This window comes from Centroberyx gerrardi, chromosome 14 (assembly GCF_048128805.1).
Source record: "Centroberyx gerrardi isolate f3 chromosome 14, fCenGer3.hap1.cur.20231027, whole genome shotgun sequence".
In the NCBI taxonomy this organism is placed as follows: domain Eukaryota; kingdom Metazoa; phylum Chordata; class Actinopteri; order Beryciformes; family Berycidae; genus Centroberyx; species Centroberyx gerrardi.
Window position 1 is genome coordinate 29,966,365 of NC_136010.1, and position 23,916 is coordinate 29,990,280.

Genomic DNA, 23,916 nt, shown 5'->3' on the forward strand with positions numbered 1-23,916 from the left:
TTACTGTAACGCACTTTTTACTGGTCTCCCGAAAAAAACCACCGAGAGACTTCAGCTCATTCAAAACTCTGCAGCTCGGCTATTAACCAGAACCAAGAGGAGAGAGCACATTAGTCCAGTTTTAGCTGCTCTACACTGGCTTCCTGTAACATTTAGAATTGATTTTAAGGTCCTCCTCCTTATATACAAAGCCCTTAATGGGCTAGGACCAAGCTACATTGCTAACTCCCTTGTTCACTACCCGCCTTCAAGAACACTGCGATCATCTGCTGCTGGTTTATTGGAGGTTCCCAGCAACAGCCGAAAGAAAATCGGGGATGCAGCCTTTTGTCAATTATGGAACACACTACCTATAGATATCAGGGAAGCCAGCTCGCTAAATATTTTTAAAAGAAAGCTAAAAACTTATCTCTTCACTTTAGCCTTTAACTAGCTATGACTTTCCCGATACAGGCCTTAAACTCTTTTTTTTTTTTTTTCTCACTTTGCTTCGCACTTATGCACTGCTGCACTTCTTTTAAAATTTGTATTTTACTTGATTTTATGCATCCTATGTACTCTATTTTTTAACTTTATTTTTATTATTATTTTACAGTGGATTTTATTTTCCATCTTATGTTATGCATTCCTCATATTTTTACGATTGTTATTCAGTGGGTTTTATTTTCCATCTTATGTTATGCTCATTCTATGTCTATTTTCATTTGAAGATGCATTTTATGTATTCTATTCTCCTCTTTATCTTATTCTCACTATCATTATCAAGTTTTATGTGAAGCACTCGGTGCATGTAATTTCTCTGTTGTAAAGCACTTTGAGCTGCATTTCTTGTATGAAAGGTGCTATACAAATAAAGTTTATTATTATTATTATTATTATTAAAAATTATCTCAAAATAGAAGATTAGAGTGATTAAGGCTTGGCACCTTTACCAGTCAATGATGTGTTGCTTTGGCTGCTAGCTGTTCACTGTGTTACATCCTAATGTAGCCTAATTTTATTATTATTATTATTATTTACTTTTTTGGACTTTAAGATAACGTCACCAGAAGGTATGAATTGAATATCAATCCATCAAGATAGTCTCTCCAAGTGCTGTGACATGGCCATCTGCTACACATTTGTGGATATTTTTTCTGTGACTTCACATTCATTTTTTCAAGTTCTCACATCGTATTTTACAAGTTCTCACATCAAGTCTACAAGCTCTTGCATTTTGCAACATATTTACCTTCATAATTTACACCAGTGTATACAATGACCTGCTGTGACGTCTGGGATAATCACAGCCTCGTGAAATTTGCCATGCAGAAACAAGAGACCAAGACGATTCAGAGGATTGAGGTTCGCAAGGGGGGGGGGGGCTTTTTCAGCCATATACTGTATATAGAAACAAGTGCTCACCATCTGATGGCTGAAATGGCCATTTTTTGCATGGACTTCCAGATATCAAAACTTATTCATGCCAAAGCATTCCCATTAACCTTTGTTACTGACATGCTGAATGGGCAGTATTTATAAAGGAAAGGACAGTAAACTACAGATGAACTACACAAGACAAGAAACTAAACTACACAGCACCCTTACTGCTCTCTCGTTGTTCCTTTCACCCTCCTCTGCATACTGTCTAATAAAGCAGAAATGCCTTACAGAAAATGTTAATAAAAAGGAACTTCACCACCACCACTCACCTTAGGCGGCTGTGTTTTGGTGGAGAAAATGGGTAATCGGCAGGTCAACAGCGGACACCACAGTGGAGCTTTTGTCTTGCTGTCATCCTCAGCACATTCCCATCCCGGGGTGTTCTCCTCTCCTGCCGGGGCAAAGGATAAACCATACCACACCACACCACACACACACACACACACACACACACACACACACGTTTAGAGATGCAGACACACATAACTGAGTGACAGTTGAGAAAGAGTGGTGTGTTCAAATTCTTTTTATCCTTTGTTTTTAGATTTTCTTTACAAGTTACCTTGGATGAAAGAGAAGGGATGACTACTCTTACTCGTTCTTTTGACAAAAGCCCTATTAGCACTGGACTACTATTATGTGGGGACCTATTACATTAATGAATCATCCCCCAATGTCGGCGTTTCATGAAACACAACCACACAGGATAATGCAATTCACTGAAATCACCGGTGCTCTGGATACTGTATAAGGTCAAGATTTTACAATTCATCATTCCTGATTTAGCAAAGCAAAACCTGACGTTTGCTAGAAAATGCATTCAAAACCTTCTTCTATAGATTCTACTACTGCCTCCATTTTTCATGACAGGCGAAAGATATAAAATTGTACATCTATTAGACGAATAAAAAAACAAATTACGGCTGAAATTCCCAAGAGTTCGATTTGCGCGGGATTAGGATTATCCAGGGACCTCGGTCTTCACCAAAATACATCATTTTTACTTTACAAATTACAGACGCGGCAGATTCGCACAGGATTAACATCACACATGCTGTATGCAATTATCAGAAATGACTGGACGTCCTCAGGTAATATTAGTCCCGTGTCGGATAGGGCTAAAGTCTGGTTCAATCAAATGCAACAAATGCAGAAGTCTGGGATTAGCAGATAGACTACACAAAGCTAGACAACATTGTTGAAATTGAGGGTAAAGACTAAAAAAATATAATAACAAATAAATAAATAAAGATTCAAATTAAAACTTTTGGCTTGGAATGGGTGAGAACAATTGACGGTTGGCATGCTGTTCAACACAAAGGTAGCCTGTTCCAGTGCCAAATATCTGTCTTCCCTTATGAGCCCTCATATTGTAAGGTGCAAGTCTGATTATTATCATTATTATACTATGATGAATCTGCATTGACTTGTTCCTATAGTTTATCATCTTTGCTCTCTTACTCAATACATCTGTATGCTTCAGCCAGGATAGCAGTAATGCTGAGATAATTAACCAGTGTAAATAGCTCCCTGTTGTCCTTATAGCCTTTCACATAGACTCCTGTCACTCAAATATTGGTCATGTGCACATGGAAAAATACCTCTAAGTAGCATATACATTCACTAGGACACACACACACACTCACATTGACGTGCTAGTGTCCCATGGTCTAAATGCTGTTCAGAAGCTTTTCCACACTGCCAAGAATTAAATTCTGTTTTTAGCATCACAATTGTGAAATTTAAAGATATTTAATATCGAAGTGTCGGCTATCGGCAGCTTCTTGATTCTCATAATCCCATATTGGTCACATCCTAGTTCCAAATGCATACATCTCCCCAAATATATATAATAAAAAGAAATGCTGCCTGAATTGAAATCTGCCAAGATTTGACCATCAGGGGTGGAGAAGAAATGCAGAAAGCTGGATGATTTTCTATCTTACAAAGTGTAAACATCAGTGACAAAACAGATGCTGAAGGGTGCCATCCAGACACAAATCTGTTATTATTATGAACAATGTTTAATGACAGGCAGAGTGCTGGACTTACTCTGAGCTATCTTGGCGAGGTGGAGCCGGTTCACCCAGGAGATCTTACTGAGGGGGCTGGGAGTGTTGAAGACCACCATGAAGCTAACTGGACGACCGGACCTGCTTGGCAAAATGTACAGTGGGCCTGAAATATATATGCGCACACATACATATAGTATATGCAAGCACACAGACATGCATGTTTACGTGCATACCCACATTAATGTTTTGGTAGAAGGACCGACAGGATGTGACACTTAAAAAATCCTTTTACAAGGATTTGGGGATTGGTAAAGGTTGGTTTCCATTCGTAATGTTGGGAAATATTGGATCAAAACCAACAACTAATAAACTGCATTCCATATTTTTTCATCAAGGAGCAAAACATTTCTCACTTTATGATGGAACAAATTCATATTGTAAGGGACGGTTGGTAACTAGAGTCAAAGTCATCTTATTTTTGTTGAGAAATCAGTCTATGTGAATAAAATATAGATTTAAATGGCCAATGAATCTTTAATTGGCCATATGCAGACCAGTCATTTTAGATGCAAGGAAGATAGGCAGATATGGTAACATTTCTGCTGAGGGTAAGAATATGGAACAGCTGCAGATGTGTATTATTTGCTGCATGTAATTCAAAAAGAAATGAGCAAAGAATAGACCAAATGGTTTGTTTTGATTACAATTACGATTCCCTACACACAACCACAATCAGATGTCTATACACCTCTGCCTGATAAAACGCGTTCATTGACGGACTACAATTGAACCCCATTGTCGCTGTGTAGGCTTGGGCGATATTTTGTGAATATCGTGATATTTCCCGATGTAATTTGGAAGAAATAAAATAAAATATCTCCCCCCAAAAAAAACACCCTCCCCCGCGATAATATTATATATCGCGATATTTTGGCGGGACAGTATCGCGATATTCAATTTTGGATATCTTGACTTGACTTAAGCCCTTTGCTCCTCTAGGGAGCATAGGCCATTGACAAATGTCCTCCACTTCACTCGGTTGTTGGCGGTTCTTTCGAGATCACCCCAGTTGAGCCCCCTCCCAGACATTTCTGCCTGGACACCTCTTCTCCAGCTGTTCCTGGGGCGACCTCTTTTCCTTTTTCCTTGGGGGTTCCATTTCAGGGCTTGTCGGGTGATGTTTGTGGCAGGTTTTCTGAGGGTGTGTCCAATCCAACTCACTTTCTCCTTCGAATTTGTAAATCAATGGGATCCTGGCTTGTTCTTTTCCACAGGTCCACATTGCTTACTTTGTCTCTCCACCAGATGTTTAGTATTCTCCTGAGGCAGGTGTTAATGAATGTTTGCAGCCTGTTTGTTGTGTGTTTTGTTGTTCTCCATGTCTCTGCTCCATACAGCATCACCTGCTTCACGTTGGAGTTAAAGATGCGTATTTTGGTGTTGATTGAGATGTGTTTTGAGCTCCAGATCTTCCTGAGCATGTTAAACACCACCCTAGCCTTATTGATCCTGCTTTTTATGTCGGCATCTGTCTGGTGGTGTCCACAACACTGCCTAGGTATGTGAATGCTTCTACCTCCTCTAGGGCAGTGCTGTGCATGAGGATAGGTTTGCTGGTTTTGGAGTGGATCTTCATCACCTGTGTCTTTGCTGTATTGGGTGTAAGACCAAGTTTTGTCGCAGCTTGTGAGAGTCTGTCCGTCTTCTCCTGCATTTGTATCTGTGTGTGTGAAAGGAGAGCTATGTCATCCGCAAAGTCAAGGTCATCCAGCTGCTCCCACATTGTCCACTGAATCCCATTTCTCTTCCCTTCAGTTGTTTCCCTCATGATCCAGTCAATTGCCAGGAGGAACAGGAATGGTGAAAGTAGACATCCCTGCTTAACGCCCGTCTTGACATTAAAGCTCTGGGAGAGCTGGCCTGCATGCATGACTTTGCATGAGGTTCCATCATACGAGTTCTTGATTAAGTTTATGATCTTGGTGGGAATTCCATAGTGGTCCATTAGGCGCCATAGTGTTGTCCTGTCTAAGCTGTCAAACGCTTTCTCAAAGTCAATGAAGTTGATGTACAGGGACGTGTTCCATTCAATAGACTGTTCAATGATGATGCGTAGTGTTGCTATGTGGTCTGTGCATGAGCGATCTTTCCTGAATCCTGCTTGCTGGTCCCGGAGCCTCTTATCTACAGCTTCCTGGAGACGGTTGACGATGACCCGGTTGAGAATTTTACTGGGTACAGAAAGTAGTGTGATCCCTCGGTAGTTGTTACATTTTCTTAGGTCACCTTTCTTTGGCAGTTTCACAATGTGTCCCTCTGCCCATTCTGTGGGTGTCTTTTCCTCTTCCCAAATTCTCCCAAAGAAGCCGTAGAGCATGTCTGTTGATGAGTTTATGTCTACTTTAAGGGCTTCAGGTGGAATATTGTCAGGGCCAGCAGCCTTGCCAGTTTTCAGTTGCTTGATTGCAGCCTTTATTTCTGTTTTTGTTGGTCTGTCACACTTGATTTGTAGTGGTATCCTGCCCTTAGGAATATGTGGCTGTTCTGCTGATGGTGGCCTGTTTAGGACCTCTTTGAAATGCTCTACCCATCTGTCGAGCTGCGCCTCCTGGGTTGAAAGCAGTTGGCCGTTCTTGTCTGTAATTGGTTTATTACTATGTGGATATGTCCCAGACAGTTTCATTGTGATGGTATATAACTCCTTCATGTTCCTTTGAGTCGCCGCAAGTTCTGCCTCCTTGGCTAGCCTCTCCACCTGTGTTCTCTTGTCCCTCCTGATGTTCTTTCGCACTTCTTTGTGGCATCTGTTGTATTCCTTTTGGGCCAAAGCCTTTTCAGCTCTTGTTCTTGAGTTGTTCACTTTTTCTTTGAACTCTCTCCTCTGTTGGATTATGTTGAGGGTTTCTGGTGTTATCCACTCCTTGTGCTTTTGGGTCCTTCTCCCTAAGGCCTCCTCACAGGTTGAGCTCCAAGCAGCTTTTAGGTGTTCCCACTCCTCGTTTATTGTCCATCCTTCCACCCTCCTCAGCTGTAGCTCTGTGTTTTCCCTTGAGAGGATATCCTTGAACTTCTTCGCCACTCGAGCATTGCTGAGGTATTCGGTGTTGTATTTCGCTCTTTGACTTTTGGCTCGGTGATGTCTCTTCAGCCTCAGCTTGAATTTCCCTACCAGGAGATGGTGATCTGAAGCTGCATCTGCTCCTCTTCTTGTTCTGACATCTTCCATGGACCTTCTGAACTTTTTACAGATACAAATGTGGTCAATTTGGTTTTCTGTGACATGGTCTGGTGACACCCAAGTTGTTTTGTGGATTGTTTTATGGGGGAATACACTTCCCCCAATCACTAGATTATTGTTGACACAGGTCTCAGCAAACATCTCGCCATTTTCATTCATTTTCCCCACTCCATGTTTTCCCATCGCTGCCTCATATCCCTCATTTTGGCCTCCAATCTTGGCATTGAAGTCCCCCATCAGGATAGTGAGGTCTCTGGCTCCAATACTACCGAGTAGGTGGTTCAAGCTGTCATAGAACCTGGCCTTGACCTCATCATCTGCATCGTTGGTGGGTGCATAGCATTGGATTATGTGGGCTTTCACTCTCCTGTTGTTGGTTTTGAAGGTTGCGGAGATGAGGCGAGAGTTGATGGGTTTCCATGCAGTTAGAGCCTTTCTGGTGTCCTTCGTCATCATGATGGCCACTCCCTCTGTATGCTTCGCTCCCTCGTCTTCATGTCCGGAGTAGATAATGGACTGCCCACTGGCCAATTTGACCTCCCCCGACTGTGTCCATCTTGTTTCTGCCAAGCCCAGGACTGAGAGATTGTAGCGCACCATTTCTTTGGCAATTATGGCAGCCTTGCCAGCCTGGTCCCGTCAGAAGGTGTGTCGGCTTCCCAGCGCCCTTGTGGGTTTGGCTGGGAAGCATCATAGTCCCCATCGCTGGGGCACCTTCTTCAACCAGGTGTGTGATTTGGTTTTCATTCATCAAAGTTTCTGTAACTCACACCTTTTTCCAGGGTGGGGTAGTTAACCCCACGCCCAACCCCCAACCTGGAGGACCGGGGACTGCTTCGTCTGCCTCCTCACCCTTGACCTGTCCGGTTTGGTTGAACCTGCCAGGGCTATAAAACCCCATCCGGCATAGCTCTCAGGGTCACTGGAGTACGCAAGCCTCTCCACCACGTCAATTTTGGATATCACCCGAGCCTATCTTTTGGCCTTGTATTAACCTCCTTTGACACTCACTTGTCAGGCTTCCCTGGTATAGACAGACGTAGGCGACATTTGTTGGCGCTCTGGATCTCCTCTTCCTTCAGGCGGATGAGTCTTTGGAGAGCCAGGCACCAGTCCTGAGACACCGTGGTGTTGAGGTTCTGAAAGAGACAGAAGGCAATGAAGGGAGATGAGAGATGAGAGATAGACCAGTCCATTGTTTTTTGCTACATTCATGTCCTGTGGAAAAGATGGTACATTCAAGCTTCTTGCTTGAAAATGGTAAATACTACTAGAACATACTGTTCACCTCAGCTTTCAAATGGTAAATACTACTTTGGAACTTAAATACTACTTGGGAACTTAAATACTACTTGATAACTCGGGATTTGTTGATAAACCCTTACTCAACAAGGAATACCTGTAGTCAAGTGTAGGGAATGATTTATTCATTTCAAATAAAACCAACAAAATGAACGATTTCCACCAATAAAAAAGTACTTTTGTTATCATGACTCTTTAGAATTCTAATAACATTAGAATGACTGGTAACTACTGATAATTACTAATATTTTAATTGTATATTACTCAGTAACTCTGTCTGATGAGTAGCACTACCGCACGGTTTAGAAAAGTTCGAAAGGTGCTAGAGGCAAAGGATGAATTAGTTCAAAAAGGAAGAAAGCTTCAATACAGTTCTATGTTCCAAAGTCCACACTATGGACTTAAAGAGTAACTAAACCCCAAACCCAAATCTGTGGTGAAGCCTGACATCTAATGGTGAAAAGTAGGGTACTGAACTGGCCTTCTGCTATTGGCTGATGTTTGTGCCAGGTGATGTCACCTTCTATAGAGTACAACAGGTGGTGACATCAGCTGCCACCAAAGACCAGCCAATAGCAGAAGGCCAGTACCCTACTTTTCACCATTCGATGTCAGGCTTCACCACAAATTTGGGTTTGGGGTTTAGTTACTCTTTAAGGCGATAAGGAACGCTACCTGGTATGTCCCACTGAGCGTGCCCACCAGCAGTGTGACCTCCTCCACCACAGCCAGGTCATGCTGCAGCTCCTCCAGCTCCTGGTACAGTCTGGGAGGACCGAGGAACACTTTACCTGCAAATGAGTACAGTCCCATCACTACCACCTTTGCACCTGCGTGACACAAATCTAATAATACATGGGTGGGAAGGGATGGTACAAGACCCAACTAAATGGAGAGATATTATACATGAAGGAACAGCACAGTTTACAAGAGTGCTTCACTATGCTGGAGAGGATGTGAGGAGACTCAACTCTTGATTAAGGGTCAGGTGGTAGATGCACCATGATACACCATGATTGACTTGAATAGTTTGAAATGTGATTGCAACACTGAAATGTTGTGTAAAAAATGACAACAGTGTCTCCGTTATCTCCTTTCCAGTTTCCTTATGACCCCATTTTATACTATTATTTGTTGGTATGGTAATCTTGGCATTAGAGAGAAGAATGCTCTTGCAAAGAACTTTTTGTTCACCACCTTCTGTAAAACACCATCAAACTTGACTTTTGCTTCTGATGGGCGGCACTTAAGAATTTGAACTTCAAGCCCCTCTTCAATCGCTAGCTCACATCTAACTCACCACCACAATCATCATCATCATCATCAACCATCATCAGAGGAGATTATCCCCTGAGGAAAAGACATGTTGCCACTTTTAACACTCCGTTGGGGATTGAAGATGCTATGGAACTAAATAAGTAGTGATTTGTGCAGAGGTGTGTGAAAGCATACTCTCACTAGCTTGGTATGAGTTGGAAAAACAACTTGGTGTGTTGATGGGCGTGTGTGTGGGTGTAGTTTTGCATTAGTGTGTTTGGGGTGTATTTGCAAATGATCGCTAAAGCTAAGCTGGCATACCATGTAGCTGGTAAATCCCTTACATCTGCATATTATTTATGTTCATCTGGATTTATTTGCATTGTTGGCATAAGCTGTGTGTGTGTGTCCTTTTGCTACAGCGCCACTGACCAGCCCATCCTGCAGTAATGGTAGTGGGAAACAGAAAGCCTCATCCATTCCACAGCAACAACTTACTGACATCATCCACAGCCAGTCTGAATCACTGCAGGTTGTCTGAATGTGCTGCAATACGGTTGACTCATATATACAGTATATAGCCTTTATATGTAATATTTTGGTTCACAGTTCTCAGTGAACTAACTATTTAAAAAGGCATTTTCAGCTGTCTGTAGGTGAAGGGTAAAGAGCAAACATGGGAAATGACAAATCGGAGTAGGGGTTTTTATTTTACCGGTGATGCTGGAGGTGGAGTTGAGGCGCTTGGCGGTGCTGCCCAGCTGGACGCTCTGGAAGCCCTCCTGTCCCACCTCCACTACCTGTGTCTGCAGAAGGGGGGCGCTCCACTTCACCGTGTACTTCGGACCAATAGGAACCAGGCTGCTGATGTCAGGGGGACCCCTAGTGGACAAAAACATGTACATTACAGCCACACTAGGAAAGATTGTTAAGTCCAAATCCAGCCTCTTTTCAGCATAAATCACAGTGAGGCTGCAACTTTTGCCTCTCTTATCCCTTTGGTATCTTTGGTATAAAGCATCACAGACTGACCAGGTTGGTAAACATGAGCGTGCTTTGTGCAGATTACTGACACCCTACAGGATTTCTGGATATTAGTTCAAATATTTCATCAGTTTATCAGTTACCTCTTGCTATTTGGACCTTTGGACCTAGTGCAGTTTTAACAGATTTCACATTTCTGTTCAAGTCCCCATCAGGATTTGGTAGAAAAGTCTTTAAAAAATCTTCTGTGACATATTTTAAGCTTGGTTGAGGCAATGGAACCATTTGAATAGTCCACAAAAAACATATATTGCATCCATCTCAGATGTGAGAGACTTGGCAAGGTAAACCACAGTGATTTTGATACATGAAACCTGTGGAATCTGTTCTTATCAGCTTAACACCTTAGACTTGCCCTACACAATACAATACAATACAATGCAACTTTATTAATCCCTGAAGGGCAATTTGATTTTGGGCATAAAAAACATGACATAACACAGACACACTTATAGACACATAGATATAGTGCAATGCAGTGCAGTGGAAATGCAATGTTGGGCCATGGACTGTAGGTGCAGTTGCTTAAAAAGAGTAACTGCATATACAACAACATCTTGGATGCAGCACATACAATAGCAACAGCAAATGTAGGGAATTACCATCCGAAATGGGTCAGGTCTCTTGGAATCAACATGAAAGGCCCAAACACTCATTCCCCCTGACTGTTTCTGGAGCAAGTGATTATTCATAAATTCAAGATGCATGAGGATGCATTGTGATCCATTCATTTGAGAATCATTTTTGAGGCAGTCGTAAGTCATAACGCATGACAAAGTTTGGTGCGAACATAAAGCAGCTTTAATGTCCAGGAGAGACTCACTTAAGGTTGACGTTGGCACAGATCAGGGTGTCGTTGAGGAGGAAGACTTTACGCTCCTTAGACTTAAGAACTTGTCCTTTCTCACCATAAACCGTCTCCATCAGCAGCTCGCACTGGATCAGCTGCCTCTGCTCTGAGTTCAGCAGCTGGGGAGACAAGAGAGGATTTCACCGGTTAGTTCCTCCTCGCTGGTTGAAGGTGTGTCAATCGGTGAAATTGGCCGCTGTGGCGTTTGGTCAGAACGAAAACCTGCAGACTCTTCCATGGCACAAGACTGGACTTACAGGAAACACTGGTGGTGCCGCAAAAGCACAAAGTGGTAAAACTAATGTGGTAATTTATAGGGATGGTACAATATATTGAAATTCAATAAAAAAGTGACAATACGTATCGTGGGGCAGAAAAATGAATTGTGATATTATAGCTCCATTTTATTCTGCTGTATCACAATTTCACAAACTCTCCATCCAAATTATATTATTTACACTTTAATGACATTTTTAAATTGTTGTTTACATTCTAGCAAGCCAATCCCATTGCTAGAAAGATTTGTGTCAGACTTTGTTGTCATTGAACAGTCAGACTTTGTTGTCATTGAACTTTTATTTATTACATCGTATGGTGGTTGTATTGAACCATGAGCCCCATATCGCGTATCGTGACTGTCTCAGCCCGTAACATCACACTAAACCTGCATTTTCTGCATAACCCCTTGTTATGTCAGTGGCGATGCGTCATGCCTCACCTTGCTGAGGTTGCGGTCTCCCACGCTGCGTGCCAGCCGCTGGATCTCGGCCTCCTGGTCAGCCAGGCGTTTCTGTTCGTTGAGTTTCTCAGCCAGGGTCTCCAGCTCGGTGAGCGCCAGCTGCAGGGGCAGGCGGTCGGGGTGGGCCCTCGGCGTGTTCTTCAACATGTCCTGATACAACACAGCATAATGTTAAAGCAAACCTACACTCCGCGCTTGAATGATATGCGTGTTATTTGCATGCACAAAGGTTTCAGGGCAATGTTAGCAATGTTTCGGCTACACATGTTGGTTGGTTAGACTGGTTTTTTGATTCTTATTAACCAAGATGGAACTTTAAAGATCCTGCGGGGGAACTGGGTCATTGCAGCAGCAAATAGTAGGGACGATATATCGAAATTCAATATATCGCAATACAAAAATGTGACAATACGCATCGTGGGGCAGAAAAATTCATTCATTGTGATATTAGCTCCATGTTATTCTGCTGTAGTAATCACAAATGAGACGCTTGACCATCACAATTTCACAAGCTCTCCATCCAAATTATATTATCTGCACTTTGTAATGACATTTTTAAATTGTCGTTTACATTGTTGTTCACAGTGCCAACGTTAGAAAGATTCTTATTATTATTCTCAGATTACTCTCTTGTTTATTCTCAGAAATAAACATAATTCTGCAGTCAGACTTTGTTGTCATTGAACTCTTATTTATTACATCGTATCGTGGTTGTATTGAATCGTGAACCGCATATTACGTATCGCATGGTATCATGAGATAAACATATCGTCCAATCCCTAGCAAATAGTAAGAGGAATTAGCAGGGAAAATAGAATAGAAATAAAAACAGAGCAATTGGGTTATATAAACATACACAGCTGACAATTTCAACACTAGAACACATTATGTAGAAATGTATGAATGAGGAAAAAGTACGCCTATACACGTTTTTTCCTGTTTTCATCATTTTTCCAAAAACCGCATCAGATATACCAAATAATTTCCCATTTTATCGCCTCTAAAATATAATATCACATCAAAGACATCCACGTCTACATTGATTTTGAGATTTCTATTAAGGAAATTCAATCAAAAATGAAAGCTGCAAGCAGCGATGATCGGGCCCTCGCACTTCGCGCACGTCGGGGTGTGCCGCAGCCGCGGCATCGTTACTGGACACCGACCGGTCGATGCGGCTCTGAATTTTCAGTATAAAACATGTCATTTCCTTTTGCCAGTAGGTAGCGCTATGACTATGATTAAAAATTGGCCTGTAGATGTGTTCAGGCCGGGAGTCTCAACAAACATGTGAAGTTTGGGGCAGATTTGACCACGTACAGCCTAGTTACAAACCACTTCCTGTGTTGCCAGTAGGCGGCGCTATGACCATAACTGAATATTGGCATGTCGATGTCTTCAGCCCAGGACTCTCATCAAATATGTGAAGTTTGGTGCAGATTTGACCATGTACAGTGGAGTTACAAACCACTTCCTGTATTGCCAGTAGGTGGCGCTATGACTATAACTGAATATTGGCCTGTGGATGTGTTCAGGCTGGGACACTCATCAAACATGTGAAGTTTGGGGCAGATGTGACCATGTACAGTGGAGTTACAAAGCACTTCCTGTGTTGCCAGTAGGTGGCGCTATGACTATAACTGAATATTGTCCTGTGGATGTGTTCAGGCTGGGACTCTCATCAAACATGTGAAGTTTGGGGCAGATGTGACCATGTACAGTGGAGTTACAAACCACTTCCTGTGTTGGCAGTAGGTGGCGCTATGACTATAACTGAATATTGGCATGTCGATGTCTTCAGCCCAGGACTCTCATCAAATATGTGAAGTTTGGTGCAGATTTGACCATGTACAGTGGAGTTACAAACCACTTCCTGTGTTGCCAGTAGGTGGCGCTATGACTATAACTGAATATTGTCCTATGGATGTGTTCAGGCTGGGACTCTCATCAAACATGTGAAGTTTGGGGCAGATTTGACCATGTACAGTGGAGTTACAAACCACTTCCTGTGTTACCAGTAGGTGGCGCTATGACTATAACTGAATATTGGCCTGTGGATGTGTTCAGGCTGAGACACTCATCAAACATGTGAAGTTTGGTGCAGATTTGACCATGTACAGTGGAGTTACAAACCACTTCCTGTGTTGCCAGTAGGTGGCACTATGACTACAACTGAATATTGGCCTGTGGATGTGTTCAGGCTGGGACACTCATCAAACGTGTGAAGTTTGGGGCAGATGTGACCATGTACAGCGGAGTTACAAAGCACTTCATGTGTTGCCAGTAGGTGGCGCTATGACTGTGATTGAAAATTGGCATGTAGAAATGTTGAGGCCGGGACACTTATCAAACATGTGAAGTTTGGGGCAGATGTGACCATGTACAGTGGAGTTACAAACCACTTCCTGTTTTGCCAGTAGGTGGCGCTATGACTATAACTGAATATTGCCATGTCGATGTCTTGAGGCCATGACACTTATCAAACATGTGAAGTTTGGGCCAGATTTGACCATGTACGGCCGAGTTACAAAGCACTTCCTGTTTCGTGGCGTAACATGGAAATTCGACGCCAGGCCACGCCCACGCCGTTCGAGGAAAACTCAAGCATTTACCAATTTGTAATCGTCAAGGTGTGTTATATACGCTGAGCAAGTTTGAGGTGGATCCGATTAACCGTCTAGGAGGAGTTCGTTAAAGTATGACCCCTGTAAATGGCCAAAAATGCCACAATAAATTCAAAATGGCTGACTTCCTGTTGGGTTTAGGTCATGGCACCCATTGACCTTTTTTTTAAATCTGGACATGATACATGTGCCTACAAAATTTGGTACATGTAGGTGAAACGTACGGCGAGGGGTATTTAGTTGAAATTTTGTAGGGGGCGCTATTGAGCCATTTTGCCACACCCATGCGCAAGACCCATAAAATATTAAATTTTTCAGCACTTGTGAGGCATGTGCAAAGTTTGGTGAGCTTTCGAGCAGCTTTAGCCCCTCAAAAATGCGATTCACTGGAGAGAATAATAATAATAATAATAATAATAATTCCTTGAAATACAATAGGGCTTCGCACCGGTCGGTGCTCGGGCCCTAATAAATAAATTCTGGTATACGTATATACACAATGGAAGAACAGAAACAGTCTAATTTTATAGACCACAAAAATCACATTTATAATCAGTATCCACTCTGCCTTCGTGTGCTTCTGCTATGGTCTTTGTGTGTGTGAGTGCTGTCGTAGGGGTAGGACGGGGGTTATAAAAAGCAAGTTTCTTAGGCACCTGTAAAAAAAAGTGAAGATGCTTTCAAAAATAATTAAATGAAAAGTTTCTAAATATAAAAAAAAATGACTATAAAAGAGCAGTCTACTGACACGCTAATGCAGATGACAAATAAATGAAGATATCAGACAAAATGTATATAAAAAATCTATGATGCCTAAGACTTTTTCACAGTACTGTATGTGTATTGTATCTCCTTATCTGTTTATTGTTACTATTTTGTATTTTAATGTGAAGCACATTGAGCTTACCTGTGTATGAAATGTGCAATACAAATAAAACTGACTTGACTTGACAGCAGCAGACAGAGGAGTCCCTGCCTTTCACTTCCTCTAGTTGGAAACTCCCACAGAAAGTTCCAGTTCCAGTAGAACAATCTAGACCTTTAATTGACACAAAACATCCCTAGGGAGGTGCAGGGTTTCTACCCCACCACACTTGACCACACACTACATATTGTCCCTCAAGGTGTCCGATTCCTGTTTGAAAACGCTTACAAGCTTCAGAATCAGGGATGTAGTGGAGGGCAAAAACACTAAAGTCATTTTACCCAACTTTTTATTTGAAGAGCTCAGTTTACCACCTTTTAGACTGCCAATCTATATGGTAAAATCATAGCAGTAGTAGTAGTAAATAGTAAATGGTATCGAAGTGATGCAAGTTGTGTGACGAGATGTTTTTTTTAAGGAAAAAAGCAGAAATTAATGCTTTTCTGAAGGAGTAATTGATTTTTGGTCACATTAGAGGTAGTTTGACATATGATGATCATCAACTGGAGGTTTCCCTACTAGGCTTTGGCGATATCCATATACACAATATTATATACATTTATGATGTTAGTAGTTTTTTTTTTTTTTCAGTTTATTTTCCACAAGTTGTTTTTTTTTTTTTTTGGGGGGGGGGGGGTATTTTATTTCATTTTTTCCACATTACATTAAATTTCTAGGCTATAATAATAATTATTATTAACAGCCTAGATATTCGATATCGCAGGAAATATCGCGATATTCGATAATATCAGCCTATACCCTACCTTTTTATTTAATGCTACATCACTGTTCAAAAAGATACAATTCATAATGATGATCATAATGATTATGACAATAGTGACAAATAAAATATGATGCTATGGTATGATTCATGTGAAATGCCCTGCTCTATTGCTTACCTGCAACAGAAGAATGAACTGGGGAAAGCGTTGGATAGGTTTCACCATCAGGCCGTACAGAGTGATTCTGTCTGGACTGGACACCTGCTTCTTCTGCAGGAGTTAAACATATGGGGAAAACACAGAGGTATGAGTTTGTGAAATCGCACAGTGCAGGTTTAAATAATGCACTGTGAGGAAAAGTGAAACTGTAATCTCCTGTAAATTATATTTTCATCCTCATCTATGGCAGATACAAATTGACAGGGCAAAGCTTTGGGAGCCAGCCCACCGGTCTAAAGCTAAATGGTTAAACACTCAAGTGTAGGTTCACTAAGATTGTGCTGAGGGCAATTTTTTTTGCTACTCAGATGCTTGAACTACGAGCGTGAAATTTTCGGCTTATTCACTTAGAAATTAATGAAAAGAGCAAATTGTTTCAGCAGTAAGGCTAATCCACATCCTAAAGCCCCTTTATAATTGTAGCATTGTCTGATCTGATCCGAGATGCTAGGGTGGAAAACCCTCTCCCTTGCTTGCCTGACTTGCGTCTTGCAGCAATGATCAGCGAAGTGTTGGTGAACTGGGTGCAATCTCGATTCGTATGGTCTGACCTACAAATCATTATTATACAGGCAAAATAACAGGATTTACATATAATACATATGCCTGACAATGGCAGGTGTAAAGAGGCTTTATGTTTTGACCAATGCTGTTAGGCATCTTTCCATTCATTGCACATGGTTAGTGAATAGCATGGCTTTCTCATTTGGTCATTTTGTTGATATAGCACGCTCTTCCCTGCACAAACCTTTAGTGAATCTGGGCCTCAATGCTTTTTTTTAATTATGTTTTTTTTATTTACACATTTTAAAAATCAGAGGGCATCTCCATCTCCATAATTTAACCATGCACTGTTCAACAGCAAACTCCCATAGCTACTCATGGGGCCAATCATGATTAATCAACACAACCCATTGTCTAGTATGTGCACTAGTATTACTAGTAGTAGTAGTGCTACACTCTGGTAGAAATGGTATGTAGAGCCTTGCCACTGTATTTTAACAATATATCATAACTACACTGCCTGTCAAAAGTTTGGGGACACCTCATTGTTTTTCTTGATCTTAAAGCCATTTTGATCTAAAGGCGTATGCTTAAGTGCTTGAAATTAGTTTCTTAGACAAATATAAATAGTGAAGTTGCTGCCTATGTATGAATTTCTTTCCATCAAGGCAAAGGGCGGCTAATTTAAAGAATCTAAAATATATTATAAGATAGTTTTGATTTGTTTAACAATTCGTTGGTCACTGCATAATTCCATTTGTGTTATTTCATAGTTTTGATGTCTTTACTATTATTCTAAAATGTGGAAAATAGTAAAAAATAAAGAAAAATGTGGTGTGTCCAAACTTTTGATGGGCGGTGTATATGTAATATCAGTAACTCAAAGCACAGAAAACTGTACATTTTGAAGTGATCTAAAACCTCACAAGCTTCTTTACATTATTTATTTAACAGAATCGCAAATTGATAAAAAAAAAAAAAAACTGAGCACCTTTAGAAACTCCAGGAAAGCTGGTTTGGAGATGCAGGCTTTCTTGATCAGTGCCATGGCATTAGTGAAGTTGTTGACATAGTCGCTGTACACATCCAGCACCATTGACTTTGAAAACTGTGGAAGGAAAGAGGAAAGAGGAAAGAGGAAAGAGTGTGAAATTATGAAGTCAGCGGTTCCCCTTTGATAAGAAATGTGTGAAATCAATGTTAACAGCTACCAATTCTAGTGTACAGGACAGCATTTCTTTTTAAACACACTGATTTAAACACTACTTATGCTCACCTAACTCACTGCCAGCTATCAAAGTTATTGCGTAAAAGGACCAAGTAAGCTGTTTTTCCAGTTTTCAATGATGAATTACAGAATGTATCCATGGCTGCTTTGAAATGACAAAGATGACTGCAGGATATCTGATCTATGTCAAACTGAATGGGATTCAGTGAGCAAACAAAGAAAGAAAGAAGGAAGGAAGACAAAACACAAAAGGAAAGGCAGGGAAGGAAGAAGGGAGGAAAAACAGAGTGAGCAAGGGGGAGAAAGGAAGGAAGGAAGGAAGGAAGGGCGGAAGGAAGGCAGGAAGGAAGGAAGGCTGGAAGGAAGGGGGGAAGTGAGAAAGGAAATAAGGAAGGCAGGAAGTAAGGAAGAATGTAAGGAAGGAAGGGAGGAAGTAAGGAAGGAAGGGAGGAAGGAAGGAAATAAAGAAGGAAGAAAAAAACTAAGGAAGTAAAGACAAAAGGAAGGCAGGAAGGAAGGGAGGCATTAAGGAAGGAAGGAAGGGAGGAAGGAAGGGAGGGAGGAAGGAAGGAAGGCTTTGTTTTTTTCTTCCTTCCTTCTCTCCTGCCTCCCTTCCTTCCTTCCTGCCTCCCTTCCTTCCTTTTGCCTTTACTTCCTTTGTTTTTTCTTCCTTCCTTTCTTCCTTCCTTATTTCTCTAACCACAAAGGCAGGAAGGAATGAAAGAAGGAAGGAAGGAAGGAAGGAAGGAAGGAAGGATGGATGTGTGTGACTGAGGCGACAAACAGGTCTCAGATCTTCTCGCTGTGGTTAGAGAAGTAAGGAAGGAAGGCAGAAAGGAAAGAAGGTAGGAAGGAAGGAAGGAAGGAAGGAAGGAAGGAAGGAAGGAAGGAAGGAAAGGAGGAAGGAAGAAAGGAAGGAAGGATGTGTGTGACTAACCGAGGCGACGAACAGGTCTCTGATCTTCTTGCTGTGGTTAGAGAAGTAAGGAAGGATGAAAGGAAGGCAGGAAGGAAGGAAGGAAGGGAGGCAGGAAAGAAGGAAGGAAGGGAGGAAGTAAGGAAAGGAGCGAGGCAGGAAGGAAGGGAGTGAGGCAGGAAGGAAGGAAGGAAGGAAGGATGTGTGTGACTAACCGAGGCGACGAACAGGTCTCCAATCTTCTCACTGTGGTTAGAGAAGTAAGGAAGGAAGGAAGGGAAGGACGGAAGAAAGGAAGGAAGGAAGGAAGGAAGAAAGGAGGAAAGGAAGGAAGGAAGGGAGGAAGTAAGGAAAGGAGCGAGGCAGGAAGGAAGGGAGTGAGGCAGGAAGGAAGGAAGGAAGGATGTGTGTGACTAACCGAGGCAACAAACAGGTCTTCGATCTTCTCACTGTGGTTAGAGAAGTAAGGAAGGAAGGAAGGAAGGCAGGAAGGAAGGAAGGAAGGGAGGAAGTAAGGAAGGAAGGAAGGGAGCGAGGCAGGAAGGAAGGAAGGAAGGATGAGTGTGACTAACCGAGGCGACGAACAGGTCTCCGATCTTCTCGCTGTGGTCCCACTCGGCCACGCGGGACGCCAGTGCGATCTGGAACATGGAGTGGCACTGGTGGATCTCCTGCAGGCGGTAGAATATGGGACGCACCTTCCTGGGGTTGAGGACGCGGTTCTCTGGCTCCAGCAAAGGCTTCTGGTACTCCTGGCAGGAAAAGGAGGGTGAATTTGGCCTACTGTCACTTTCTTACTTTCTATCAGTCCCTCCAGGCTTTCACAGTGACTGTGACCAAAGAGGCTTTTCGCAAAAATTGTAATGCGATTTTAGGGTGTTTTTTGTTAAAAATTAAAAATTAAAAATTAAAAATTAAAAATTGCACGGTAAGGAAGTGCCCATTTATGTTTGAGATAGACTTTGTGTTCTAACTGGCAGGATGCAAACCAAAGGCTCAGGATAAATGGAAACTATAGTACTGCAGGTTAAATGGAAAACAAGGTACACTTCTTAGACTAATATATGAAACTACAACTCATTGTCCTACTCTGTCTCCTCCATCTATAAAGCTCCATTGCAGTGATTCTCAACCTTTTTAATATCAAGGACTCCTAGTTTAGTCCACATTAGAGAGTCCCATTTGATGAGATTTTGTCTCTTGGACCCAAATCTGAGAATATTTTTATTGTTTAATATGATTTTGTTCAGAATTCCATTCATAACAGTGAAACTCTGACCAAAATAGTCATTCTTCTACATTCTCTAATTGTATTAACTTCTTGTAAATGAAATAATGCTGAAGTTTAGCAATTTATCAATTTACTGGGCACTCCCTGGAACCCCCTCAAGGACCCCTGGTGGTCCCCGAACCCCATATTGAGAACCACTGCTCCATTGAGTCCTTGATTGTAGTAGAAGAACAAGGCAGATATAGTTTGTTGAAACAGGGTTTGACTGGATTTATTTGAAAAGGTTCCAAGCACTCTGTAGATTTCATAATTTCATGCTGAAACACTGCAGTAATGTTTCAAAGTTGCACATTGGAGGGGATTGTTTGAACTTGGATTAATTATTGCAATTGCAAAATTACAAATACCAGGAGGAACTGTCCAGTGGGTGTGTAAACATTGTGCTACTACACTAAGTACCATTTAGGAGAACCTAAAGTTACTCCATTAGGGATGGGATGATATATTGAAATGCAATATATCGCAATACATAAATGTGACATGTATCGTGGGGAAGAAAAATGAATCGCGATATTTTATTCTGCTGTAGTAATCACAAATGAGACGGCTTCCCCATCACAATTTCACAAGCTCTCACCATCTCCATCCAAATTGTATTATTTACACTTTGTAATGACATTTCAAATTGTTTTTTACATTCAAGCCACTACCATTGCTAGAAAGATTTGTCTCAGAAATCAACATAATTCTGCACAGTCATACTTTGTTGTCATTGAACTTTTATTTATTACATTGTATCACAGTTGTATTGAATCATGAACCCCATATCGTGGATCAAATAGCATCGTGACGTAAGCATATTGTCTCATTCCTACTGCTTTTTTTTTTATTTATTTTTTTATGAACACAGCTTTACGCTACTGACCTGGAAAGAGAGGTTTGACTCACCTGGAGGATTCGCCTGAGTGAGTCCAGGTAGCTCCTCTCACTTTGAACAATAGAGCTGAGGATGAGGCGTCTGACCACCTGACAGAGACAACGAGACAGAGAAACCAGTAGGTTTGGGCCATATCCAGAATTTTATATTGCGATACTGTCCCACCGAAATATTGCGATATACAATGTTATCGCAAGGGGGTGGGGATGGGGGTGGTCGTTTTGTTGTTTTTTTTCTGTTTTTTTTTCCCGGGTTTTTTTTTTTTGGGGGGGGGGAGGGTATTTACTGTGTTTGTATGTATTTTTATTATTCTATCTTTCTTTCTTTCTTACTAAAACTACCTTCCCATGCATGAAAAATCACCAAACTTGGCCCATAGCTCCAGTCCTATGCCAAACGACACTCACTAAAGACTGGGGCAAATAGTCCAGATTATTATTATTAACAGCCTAGAAATTAGATTTTACTATTCAAGCATTGGAGGAAACAATGGCCATTTGGTGTAGTTTGTTTATTTACAGAAAAACTGGAAATGCCTTTTGGTTGATTGTGGAAAAGGGAACCCACTTGAATTAAAGAGACAATTTTTTCACTTCAAGTATAATTATTTTTGTTATTTTTACTTATAAACCTATAATCTACTAGTGGTATGACCACTAGATACTGCGGGAAATATCGCGATATTCAATATATATATCAAATATCAGCCCAAGACTAGAAACTAGCCATCCATGCTAACCCTCACATGCTCACCTCACATCCCAGAGGTCTAGAGAGAAAAAATGATCTGCAATAAGAATTAGGGTTAGACCAATATACCGGTTTGCAGATATTGGCCTTTTATTAAAAATAGGATCTGGTCCAGTCAGTGTTATCCACCTCTGATATGATGGATATGATGCAGTTGGACTGATTACATAGTTATTGTATAATTGATCAATGCTACACTGGTTGTCTATGGGAAGCCCTTAACCTGGATTGACAAACAAAACCGCTTAATTTTATCCCTGAAATGTCCTTAATTTCTCATGACATAAACATTATTTATCCATAAAACAATAGCATAGCTTTAAAAAAGTAAGGTTAGCATCATGGGTTTATAAGGGATTTATTCATGGGTTGGTTTATCGAGTTATTTATGAGTTATTAATAGAAAGTTCCTGTCTGCCTGAATTTTACATTCAATTAGAAAGTAAGCAGTCAAACATTAAGGGGTGTTTAAGGGGGTTTTGATGGGGTCTAGTCCATTAGTAACTCCCTTAACTAATTTTAAGGCGATTTTGCATGAATTAAGGGGTGAATTAATGTAAATGTAAGGGGATTTTAAGGGATTACTGGTTCCTAGAGTCTATTGCAATATTTTGATAGGATAGGATTCCACACAAGTATGCATGAAATTCTTTGTCTTCTTCTATTTTGCCATGAAAATGGTCAAATTTAAAGATATTAATTATTAGCACAGAATATTGGCTATCAGCAGCTTCAATCCAAACATATGAGTATCGGTCACGGCCTTCTAAAATCCATAATAATCAAACCCTAATAAAACTGATTTTTTCAATCTTAGGTGGTCCTATGCCTATTTTAACATTTGATTGAAATCTTCCACATTATGGGTGCAACAGAGTTGTAGTAATTATCTCCATCAAATCAGCAGTCAGTCCCACACACACAAACACACACGCACTAACACACACACACACACACACACACACACACACACAGACACACACCTGCTGGCTGCTGAGACCCTCTGGCATAGGGCTGAGCTGGGGTGGGGGGTGCTTCAACTCAGATACACACAAATCCATGTAACCTGCATCATCCTTTCCCTCACCTAGAAAATAAAACAGAATCAGAATCAGCTTATTAACCAAGTACAATACATATACATGTATTTGTCTTGGCAGTGTTGCCCAAGGGTGGAAGTAACTAATTACATTTACTCACGTTACTGTAATTGAGTAGTTATTTTGTATACTTTTTTTTTTTGTATTTTACTAACACTTTAAATCACATCCTACATCCCACATCATAGATATTTTTTACTTTTACTTCAGTACATTTTTACTCCCGTACTTTTACTTCTACTTAAGTAGAATATCAGTGAAGTCACAATACTTCTACTTGAGAAGGACATTCTAGTACTCTTCCCTCCACTGGTGTTGCCATAGTAGTACAGTACATACTGACACATATGGTACAGGACAACAAGACATCACATACACTGTAAAGGAAAAAATGTATGTATGCCGTTCCAACTGAGACTTGAACCATTCAAAGTGCATGCTGAAACTTGTGGTTGAGCCTATGGTGGAAGATCAGGCCATGGACTTTTTGTTGAGGGCTTTCTGTTGAGGCATTGCCTTTAAATACAACGCACCTTTCATTCAGTTTTGTTTAAGATGATGACGCACGAATGTTAAGGCCCAGATTCACGAAAGGTGTGTGCAGGGAAAAGCGTGCTATATCACCAAAATGACCAAATCAGAAAGCCATGCTATTCACTAACCATCTGCAATGAATGGAAATTGCCCAACAGCGCTGGTCAAAACATAAAGCCTCTTTGCGCCCATCATGGTCATGTATATGTAAATTCTATTTCATTATTTTGCAAAATTATTTGTAGGTGAGGCGATGCAAATCAAGATTTCACCCAATTCACTTCGTGACAACTCCCCCAGATTATTGTAGCACATATATAATCCTTTGAAAAGAGGAGGACTTTGTGCATAGAGTTTGT

At 41.1% G+C, this 23,916-nt stretch overlaps 1 protein-coding gene across 2 annotated transcripts in view; it reads right to left on the reverse strand.

The window, feature by feature from the left end:
- The window catches only part of LOC139913075 (rho guanine nucleotide exchange factor 10-like protein), a 43,530-nt gene that overhangs the window by 16,554 nt on the left and 3,060 nt on the right, over nucleotides 1-23,916 (reverse strand). Inside the window, exons 3-14 of one of the 2 annotated variants that reach the window (XM_078288118.1) lie at nucleotides 22,907-23,010; nucleotides 21,185-21,262; nucleotides 19,578-19,757; nucleotides 17,853-17,969; nucleotides 16,316-16,408; nucleotides 11,847-12,017; nucleotides 11,102-11,247; nucleotides 9,950-10,116; nucleotides 8,653-8,768; nucleotides 7,687-7,814; nucleotides 3,475-3,575; nucleotides 1,692-1,813 (exon numbers count right to left, since the gene is read on the reverse strand). In XM_078288118.1, the coding sequence (XP_078144244.1) occupies nucleotides 1,692-1,813; nucleotides 3,475-3,575; nucleotides 7,687-7,814; nucleotides 8,653-8,768; nucleotides 9,950-10,116; nucleotides 11,102-11,247; nucleotides 11,847-12,017; nucleotides 16,316-16,408; nucleotides 17,853-17,969; nucleotides 19,578-19,757; nucleotides 21,185-21,262; nucleotides 22,907-23,010 (1,523 nt within the window). Of the gene's footprint in view, nucleotides 1-1,691; nucleotides 1,814-3,474; nucleotides 3,576-7,686; nucleotides 7,815-8,652; nucleotides 8,769-9,949; nucleotides 10,117-11,101; nucleotides 11,248-11,846; nucleotides 12,018-16,315; nucleotides 16,409-17,852; nucleotides 17,970-19,026; nucleotides 19,032-19,577; nucleotides 19,758-21,184; nucleotides 21,263-22,906; nucleotides 23,011-23,916 lie in introns of those variants that run through there. The other variant, XM_078288119.1, reaches the window with a different exon arrangement.